Source organism: Microtus ochrogaster, linkage group LG4 (assembly GCF_000317375.1).
Source record: "Microtus ochrogaster isolate Prairie Vole_2 linkage group LG4, MicOch1.0, whole genome shotgun sequence".
In the NCBI taxonomy this organism is placed as follows: Eukaryota; Metazoa; Chordata; class Mammalia; order Rodentia; family Cricetidae; genus Microtus; species Microtus ochrogaster.
In genome coordinates this window covers 4753018-4762255 of record NC_022030.1, presented here as the reverse complement: position 1 = coordinate 4762255, position 9238 = coordinate 4753018, and the positions used below count along the sequence as shown (strand labels likewise).

Genomic DNA, 9238 nt, shown 5'->3' with positions numbered 1-9238 from the left:
GGGGGAGTGTTTTACTTGCATGGGTATATATGTACCACAAAGTCCTGCTGCCTGCAGAGGCCAGAAGAGGGCATCAGATCCCCCCCGGAACTAGAGTTATGAACAGTTGTGAACTGCTGTGTACCAGGAAGCATGCCCAGGTTCTCTGGCAGAGAAAACAATCTTAACAAGGAAACTCCGAGGAGCAGGATTTCTTCACTGTGTTCATTCTGGTTCCTCAAAACCTAGAACAATGATCGCCTGGTTTGTAATGGCTGTGCACTGTTGAATGCATGAATAAACAAACAAAGGAAATGGATATAGGAGTGAGGCATGGCCAAGATAACGTCTCGGCTTGAAGTCTGAGACACTGAATGAACAGGAAAATGGGCCAGCCTGGAGGGCCCCAGGGTGCAGCGGTAGCTAGAATCATTTTGGATGGATTAATTTGGAGATGTCCATTAAGACACCAAATAGAGACACGTTTGATAGGCAGCAGACTATGAATCCAAGTCTGTAAGTCTGTATAGAGTTAAATGTGGGAGGCCATTGCCTCACGAAACAGAAGCAGAGAAGAATGGGGCCCGAGACTGGACAAACCTCCCATTATGCCAATATATAGAGATAAAAGAGATTGCTGGGCAGTGTGCAGAGGCAGGCGAGTCTCTGTGAGTTTGAGGCCAGCTTGGTCTACAAAGTGAGCTCCAGGACAGCCAGGACTGTTGTACAGAGACACCCTGTCTTGAACCATCCCTCTCACCCCACAAAAAGGAAAGAAGACACTGAGCACCAAGGAGCCGATGGTGAGGATGGAGAAAAGCCAAAGGAACAACGTATTATTAAAGTTAAATGTTCCAGGACAGTATGGGTTGAAAAAGACAGGCTTAAGACTCCAGGAGTCTCAGTGAAATAGGGGCCAAGCTGACTGAAGGGACAGGAAAGAGAACCCAAGTGAAGACAACCCTATGGTTTTGCTGTGGAGAACAAAGGTACTGGCTGGCCTTCCACTCACCATGGCTACAGACCACCCAGTGACCTGCCAACCTTCTCTAGTGTGGTGCTAGACAGATCTTCAGCCTTCCCTGCCCAGGACTTTGAAGCCCGAGTGCCTGTCACCTACAGCTTCACTTCTCTTCCTTGGCTTAGATTCATTGCTCCTCAACCCATCCACCCCCACCTAGTCTGTCTTTCAGGAAAGACTTCTCAGTTTATTTAGAACAAATAGGATTCAACCAGTTCCTTTAGGGTTAGGGACAAACTCTGAAGTAGGACGTTAGGACCTACTGCCACCTGTCACAGTTCCCCAAGGAGTCCGACTTTCCTACTCTTTGAGATATTTCCACACGACCTCCCGCTTTCTGTTGTGACTTCTAGTAGGTGCCATCTGTGAAGATCATGTTCCCAGTAGCCCCTGTACCCTGGCCAGAGAGCACAGTCCCTCTAAGTACTGGCCCAGTGTATTCTGCAAATCAAGGAATCCCAACTTGAACTCCAGTTGCTGAACAACAGATCAGCAATCCCTGCCTCAGCTACTACCATCCTGTCTCCCTTTTTATTTTCTCGCCAGCACACCCTCAACTTACGGCTTCTGAGCTTGTCCTATGAAAGCACAAGCCCCTTGGAAGCCAGAGTAACACCCAACCCCACCCACAGTGCCCGCTGTGATCTGTTTCCTTCCCTGTGGAAGAGAGGAAGGTTCAAAGGCGTTCCCTTGTGTTAAATCAAAGGGGAGAGCATACTTTATGCTGGTGGACATCATGAGGCCGAAGAGAGACACAGCGGGGAGCTAGACAAATGCAAGACAATGAATCTGGATTTGGGGCGATCATGACTCCTTTGCTGTGGGTAACAAAAAGTACTCTTGGAGTCATGGCCAGTTATGAGGGCTGCTGTGGCCCCAATCTCAGAGGACAGCTGCCTAACTTTGTTCTCTGTAGGAGACTGCCCAAAGGCTGTAGGTACATATCCGAATTCTTAGCACATTAAGGCTTCACCATGAAAATGTTTTTTCCATGACCTAAACCATGACAACCCCAGGGTGATTTTTAAAATAATAACGCTGCAGATTTCTTTCAAGCACAATATAAACCAAGAATGACATTTTCATTAGCGCCTCTCTCTCTCTCTTTTTCAGGAACTATGTGAAAAACAACATTTGTTTTATGAGTCATCACCAAGAAGAATTAGTGCCAACACAGCTTCAGAAAAGAAAGCCCCAAGAGCAGCTCCCAGAGTGTAAGAAGCTGTGTGGCAGGGGACAGCCACAGCAGCCTTCTCCAGGAACCTAAGGGGCTCAAATCCTTACATGTGGTGCTGTGGCAGGACCTACTACAGGGGGCTCGGCCATGGCTTCTCCTCAGTGTCATGGAGAACTTTTACATGGACACTCTGAAATTAGAAAGACAACCTTTAATCCTCTTCCCCAAATGGGACCTTTGTCAAAAGATAGACGAGGCAATACCAATGCCCTAATGTATCAGGTTAAAAAAAAAAAAGAAACAATAACAAAATCCCGACAGATTCAATACCTTCTACGTTCTCTCCAGTGCAGCCTTTGAAAGACGAAGTTCTAGTGACAAGGCCAGCCTCTGCCTTAAGTTGTCTAGGATGCCAGTCACAGCCTAATACTTAGGCACAGAAGCATTCTGGGCAGGCATTTACCATCTTTGCCTCTGAAGACACCCCTTGCTCTGGGTCCTCTGTCAAAACACAGCGGATGACTCAATTGCACCTGTGTTGTAGATTAGGGACTATGGTGTCCTGGGGAAGCCTACTGACAATTCAAGTCCACCATTACCACGATTACGTAGCTAGTACAGCACACATAATGAAAAAGTTAATCAAAATAGCCTTTTTAAAATTTTATGTGCGTTTAAAAAATGTTAAAAAATAAAGCATTTTTTCCATTTTTTAAAATTAGAAAAGTCAATTTAAAAATCCTTGGGACCATATTTCTTTAGAAATACCTTAGTGAATATTAGAAAAGAAGTCTGACGTAGGTTATTATTTATCCAGATCTCTAAGCACATAGGTTTAAGTTATAAAGTCAAATCTATAAAAATTGTGTCCTGGGAACGCTTCCATCCTAACCTGTAGCCATGCACAGCTGCCTGCCATTCTCCCCACTCCTCAGGAGTCTCTCTACCTCGGGCTATGGCAGGCTGCCCCACTGCTCCCTTTCAGATGAATGCAGACAGACTAAAGGACACTGATGTCAGGACAGGTCCCTGCTTCCCTTCTGTGATGGGCAGCGGTGAGTCATCCCCACAAGGTGGGTTTTTCCCACAGGATGCACTTCTCTGGCCTATTTCTGCAGTTCAATTTTAAGATTTGACAAAACATTTCACCTACAGAATGTGCATATGATAGGAAAACCTGTGGGAAAGAACCTTCAATCATTTAATAAACTACAGAAGGCACACAAAAAATAAGCCTTTAGGTACAACAGCCTAACTTGAAAAATAATTCAAAGAAATATGAACCCGAAAAAAAGAGCCCAAACCCCTTATTTTGGGATTTTCTTCCTTTCACTCCCAAATGGTCCCAGTCTGATGGAGAGGTACATGGCCATCACGCTGTCTTCTAGCCAAGTGGAAAGACAGTGAGTGCCCACAGCATCACAGAGAGCAGCCCCCGAGCCTCAGGAGCGTGACGGGAGGCCTGGTTCTGGCAATGCATTGTCTAAGTTAAAGGGGACAGGAAGAAGCTGAAATTGAAATCGTCATTATGTCGCGGTGTATCTCACATCGAGTAGGAACATGTGCTGTTTTCTGCTTGTCATAGGCGAGGGTAAGGTGTGTTCTGCAGAGTATCACTTTAATTTTACTGGAATTACACGCCACGATTTAAAACAAAAAAGAGAGTCGAGGCAGGTTATCAACCTGAGCTTTTATCTTTTTTCCCCTCCAAGTATCAGATTAAGATATTTTAAAAATTGTTAAATGATTTGATTTTAAACATATATGGACACACATACTTGGCTTTCTCGTATTCCTTGTGAATGGACAAGAAACAAGCAAAGGCAACTTGTTACTAATGACTTGAATGTACGTACCATAAATGTTCTAATGTTCTCTTATTGTCCCAAGTATGGAACTAAACGCTTTTGTTTTCAAAATATTTTTTTTACCCAGTATTAGCCCCATCCCACCTCCAGCACACGAAGCCTTTAGTTTTGAAAAATAAAAAGGGGGAATACTTAAAATTTGTCTGTATATATTCACAGTTTTTATTTATATAAAAACTTTTTACAGTACTTGTAGAAAACCAGGTGACATGAGACTCACGCACTCCTTCCCAGCTTTGTTTAGAGGACTGCCCAGGAAGCTGCCAGGGAGCGCCCACACAGCAGGGACATCCAGACTTGGTCACGCTTTCTTGGCTCCTTCAATAATTCCCAGGAGCTTCTGATCTGCCTGGCTTGCACGCTATTGAACACTGAACACGCTGCGTCCTTTGGATCTGCCCCTTCCCTATCTAAGTCTCTGCTCACATACATACTTCTGTGTTTGTGAACACTGCAGACAGGAGATCCCTGCTGACAGAGCAGGCGGGAAGACCTCAGAGCTCTAGTCTAACCTCTAACTGCATTTCCCCCCTGGTCTCTAGGATTTTGGCTAATGATCTTACAACAAAGCAAATAAAAAACAAATGTAAAAACAATTAAAAATTTTTGAAGACTTAAAAAAAATCAGAATTAAGTATGAGTAAAGCAAGTATAAAAGTTAGCCTTTGCCCTACGCTTTGAAGGAGTGAAAGGCAGGGTAGAAGAGGACAAAATGGAACACAGAACCCTATGTACTGTTCAGTGCGGTGCTTAAGCTATCCTTGTGAGAGATTATGACATGTAGAAAACTTACTCAACAGAGGTTCAGATGTTGCAAACATTTCAAACTATATTAATAATTCAGAGTTTCATGGGAAATAGTTTAGTGCATGTGGAGAATCTAATTTTTGACTCCACCTAGATCATCTGTGGGTAAAAACCACTGCTGTCTACAGTGACACCCATGTGATCCTGCCTTCCCATCAGAGCCCTGCATGGGTGAGGCCCTGTTTCACACCGATATCACAACTTTTAGGAGCAGTGCTCACAGACCCCAGTCACCTCTACCTCCACTTAATAAGACAAAGTGGAGACAGGGACGAGCCCGCCAATGGCCAATGGTTCAAGTACAGCTCTGAATACCCAGTGGTACAGCCACAGCTTGTGGGCACTTCTTGTTACAACAGCACGTTATCACCTTCTGACACGATCTGTAGTACAGACCCTCAACTCCTCCATCCATGGAGTCTTTTCAGAGGAACCAAGGTAATACGAGGTTCAACCCAGAACAGCTTCCTTCCTGTGCCCACCTCGAGGGGAAAAGGCCTCTTTAAAACTACAATTCCTTTGCTTTTAAAAGTCATTTACCATTTTCTACCATAATTAAATTAGTAACACAAAACATCATTCATCTGTGGAGCTCTATCCTAGTTGCCTAGAGCTTATATACAAGTTTTTATTTCCAGTCTGCAAGAAAGATTCTAATTGATATTTGGTAACAGAGCATGAAAAGATACTATATACATGTAGCATACACACATACATACATACATATATAATATATATATATACAAACACTCTTCAAAAAGAAGCCCACACACTTTAGCTAAAGTCTAAGCCTGCATAGAATTTAAAAAATTATGAATACAGTTCCTTTAAAAGAGAAAATGGTGCGTAAAAGTTAGAATGGATGTGAAGAGAGATCTTTTCCAAACTTTTATTTGTGCACATTCAATTGAAAAAGATAACTTTTACAAGTTCTTTGGTGCCCATATTCAGCATACAAAAATGTAAAAGACTATTCACAAATAAAACACATTAGCTCAAACTGGAAAAATAATGACAACAATAAAACAATTTTTTTTAAGGTAGTGCACACTGTGACAGCTCTGCCTGTGGGGACATGAGAATTACTGCGAAAATAAATAGAATGTCCTTTTGTAAAAGCAGCAACGTCATGTCTTGTAAACTTCCTTTTTATATTACAGCAAAGTTTGAAGTAAAATCCAAAGGGACTGGAGCTTACACTGTAGCCGTGAGTGGAGTCTACTCCCTCGGTCACTGTTGGTCCAGTTGTCCTTGTGTTTTGAGTCCAATGTGCAGCAGGTTTCAAGGTGCTCAGTCAGAGACTAACCAACCAAGTGTGAGTTATAAAATTTCCTTCCTGCTTTCAAACACAAATGGGTAGACCTGCTCCACAGCAGTGGCCACAGCCTTTACGTTGGGCCCTGTAAACACAACCAAGAAGGGTTTAGAGGAGCCCAGAAGAGGAACCCTAGGAAAACTGACTTCCCAGAGTTAAACACACTTAACACCTGGTTTAGAAGCTCAGGCCACTGTCAAAATACTGCACTTACAAAATATACATGGAAAATCAAAGCAAGAACCCAGAGAACACTTTTTTCCCTAGAAAACAAAGTTATGTGCTTTAGTTTTTTGGCACTGGCATGAAAAGCTGATCTGCCACATAGCAGGACAAACGGCACTGGAATCAGTACAGGATGAAGGACAAACTGGATAGAGGCCATCCTGTTGGCCACTGTCATCAGATTAGACTCCAACTGAGGGTCACAGGCCATCAGGGACCCAGCCAAGTGACGCAATACTTAAAACACCGGCTCTTACATATAAGGTCTAAAAGTCTCCAGTCTCACATGTTAGTACTGAGGTGGCTGCTGGGACCCTCAGAGCTCATCTAATGTGGCAGAGTTCTGGGGGGAAGCATCAGACCATGTTGTGTAGTAATTAATTATGTAGTAATTATAACCCATGGAATCCTGGATCATTTAAATGATCAAAGAAAACACTAAAAAGGAGAAGTTAGTTGTTTCTTCAGTTTGTGAACAAAACTTGTTTCACTAGTATATAGTTACCTCTTGAAAAGCCATGAAAACTTAGCTATGCACTGACTGAGCAACAAGTTCTTTCTGACTCTCCCACCCGCTGTTGAACGATCCATTTCATAGGACGTTCCAGATACATGTACACATGGCATAGGAATTAAACAGGCCACTTGCCTTCAGCTTGTTAGGGGGTTTAACCAATCATCTATCAATTCCATAATTATACATTGAAATGATCACACACACAGGCACAGTAATTAACCAGGTTAATTTTCTTAAATTTCTTATAGTGTCTTTTTTTTTATCAACTCAATAAATATAATCTGGGGGTGGGGTGGGTGTGGAGGGATGTTAGTCTCACAATGTAGTGCTGGATAGTCTGGAACTATGTAGACCAGGCTGCTGGCCTGAGTGTTTGGTTAAATGTGTGAGCTACTATACCCAGCATACACACATTTCTTTAGGTTTACATTCTGTTATTCCATTCCTAGAAGAGACTTAACTATATGTGGGGCTGTCTCAGAAATCTAGGTTCAGAAGTTTAGAAGCATCTGGAGTCTGAGAAAAATGAAATTGTTCCTCACTACCTGCCCCCACCCTGCTTTTTTTTTTAATATGTTTTTTGAGATAGGGTTTCTCTATGTAGTTTGGAGTGTGTCCTGGAACTTGCTCTATAGACCAGGTTGGCCTCAAACTCATAGAGATCCGCCTGTCTTTACCTCCCAAATGCTGGGATTAAAGGCATACACCACCACCAGACTCAGGTGGATGCCTGGCAATTGACTTTGACAGGCCCCAGGAGGATGGGAAAACACATGGCATGAACTAAGCTGTAGCTCATCTGTTCAGTCTTCATTCTTTTAAGAACCAAAGAAGCAAAATTCAAGAAGACTAAAGACTCTATCTTAGCTCAATTTTGTTTTGGGAGCTTGACTCCTAAGCAATGTCCAAGTATAATTTATCACAGTGCACTTAAAAATCAGCCTGCAAGCTAATACCTTCCTGGACATGCAAGCCTAGAGAAGCCACCTCTTCCAACTCCTGAAAGGTTCAAAAGATAATGAAGCACGGAGAACATAACAGACAAAAGTCAACTGTATTGGAATATTTCACTCATCTCCAGAGTTCATAAAATAGTTTTTTCTAGGTAATTTAAATGCAATATATCATGTTTATATATGAGCACATGTGCACGAACACACACACACAAGTCTAGGGGAATATTCTTATTCAAATGACTGCAGAGAGTAAGCTGTGTACTAGGTGCAACACTGAGTACGGCAGGTAAAGACAACCACACGGGACACTGAGAATGAGCCTCATTAGGATGCTAATGAAGGCACAGACACAAGACAAGCACAGCACAGATCAGATGTAAGAAATAACTAACCCACAGTGCTTAAAGAAGGTGACTGACTTCCTAGGAAGTGTAAAGAAGTGACTATAGGAGACAAATTAGAAACCGTTCTTATTTTGTTTTTCGAGACAAGGTTTCTCTATGTAGCCTGACTGTCCTGGAACTCAGAGATCCAAGTGCTAAGGATGCCCATTACATGCTCTTCTTATCAGTGAATCATAAAACGGTATCCCTCTTATCGTCTGTGCAGAGCAATTGTGATTCATGTCAGAGATTACCTGTCACTGTGATGCTTCCTGTTGAAAATATCTGTAATGTAGCTCTCAGAGACTTTATCCGATAGCACACGGCAGGATGAAGTTCAGGTTCATAGCTATATAAAAACACAGTTATGTTTTGTTATTTATACTCAATGGCAGCTTCAAAGTCTGTATGATATCTTGGTTCTCCAAAGACCTACCTGGCATGAGGTCTATTGTTCTTGGTGAATTCTGGCAAACGGATTTCAAAGGGCATGTTACAAACTGCCAAAACATTCACAACCTTAAAATCTGTAAAAATTACCTATGGGAGAGAAGTAGAACTCCATAAATTATTTTGAAGTACATACAAAAAAGTGCTACTTATGGCAACTTGTACTAATTGAAAACCCTCAATATCACCATTTTAAAATGGTACTTGTATAATTAAAACTATATATGTCATCTTTTAAACTTTATGTATAACTTAGTCTTAATATTGAAAATGGAATATTAAAGAACAAGAAAAGGAAAGGCGCTAAAAGCAAGGAATTCGAGAGTCAGAATGGAAAAGCTGCCACTTAAGGAATTCAATACACAGAGTGAAGGCTGGGCTCTTAAATTCAATGAAAAGGCATTTCTGTGGGCTCAGGCAGATGTCAATTCTTGTGATGATTCAGTCAAAAGCTACTTTAACTAGTGGAGATTTCTCGACACTTCTAAGCTTATGCTAGGGAAAGAAACTTCAACTTCAAGCTGCAAGTAATTTTTTTTT

The 9238-nt window shown here is 42.1% G+C and overlaps 2 protein-coding genes across 4 annotated transcripts in view; one reads left to right on the top strand and one right to left on the bottom strand.

The window, feature by feature from the left end:
* Slc2a12 (solute carrier family 2 member 12) overlaps nt 1-5359 on the top strand; it is a 58045-nt gene extending 52686 nt beyond the window's left edge. For both annotated transcript variants that reach the window (XM_005360941.3, XM_013351435.2), the window contains exon 5: nt 2114-5359. In XM_005360941.3, the coding sequence (XP_005360998.1) occupies nt 2114-2267 (154 nt within the window). In that variant the 3' untranslated portion in view covers nt 2268-5359. The remainder of the gene's footprint in view (nt 1-2113) is intronic.
* Nucleotides 5360-5735: 376 nt separating this feature from the next.
* The window catches only part of Tbpl1 (TATA-box binding protein like 1), a 27285-nt gene continuing 23782 nt past the window's right edge, over nt 5736-9238 (bottom strand). For both annotated transcript variants that reach the window (XM_005360940.2, XM_026786176.1), the window contains exons 5-7: nt 8685-8788; nt 8503-8597; nt 5736-6252 (exon numbers count right to left, since the gene is read on the bottom strand). In XM_005360940.2, coding sequence (XP_005360997.1) covers nt 6173-6252; nt 8503-8597; nt 8685-8788 — 279 coding nt within the window. In that variant the 3' untranslated portion in view covers nt 5736-6172. The remainder of the gene's footprint in view (nt 6253-8502; nt 8598-8684; nt 8789-9238) is intronic.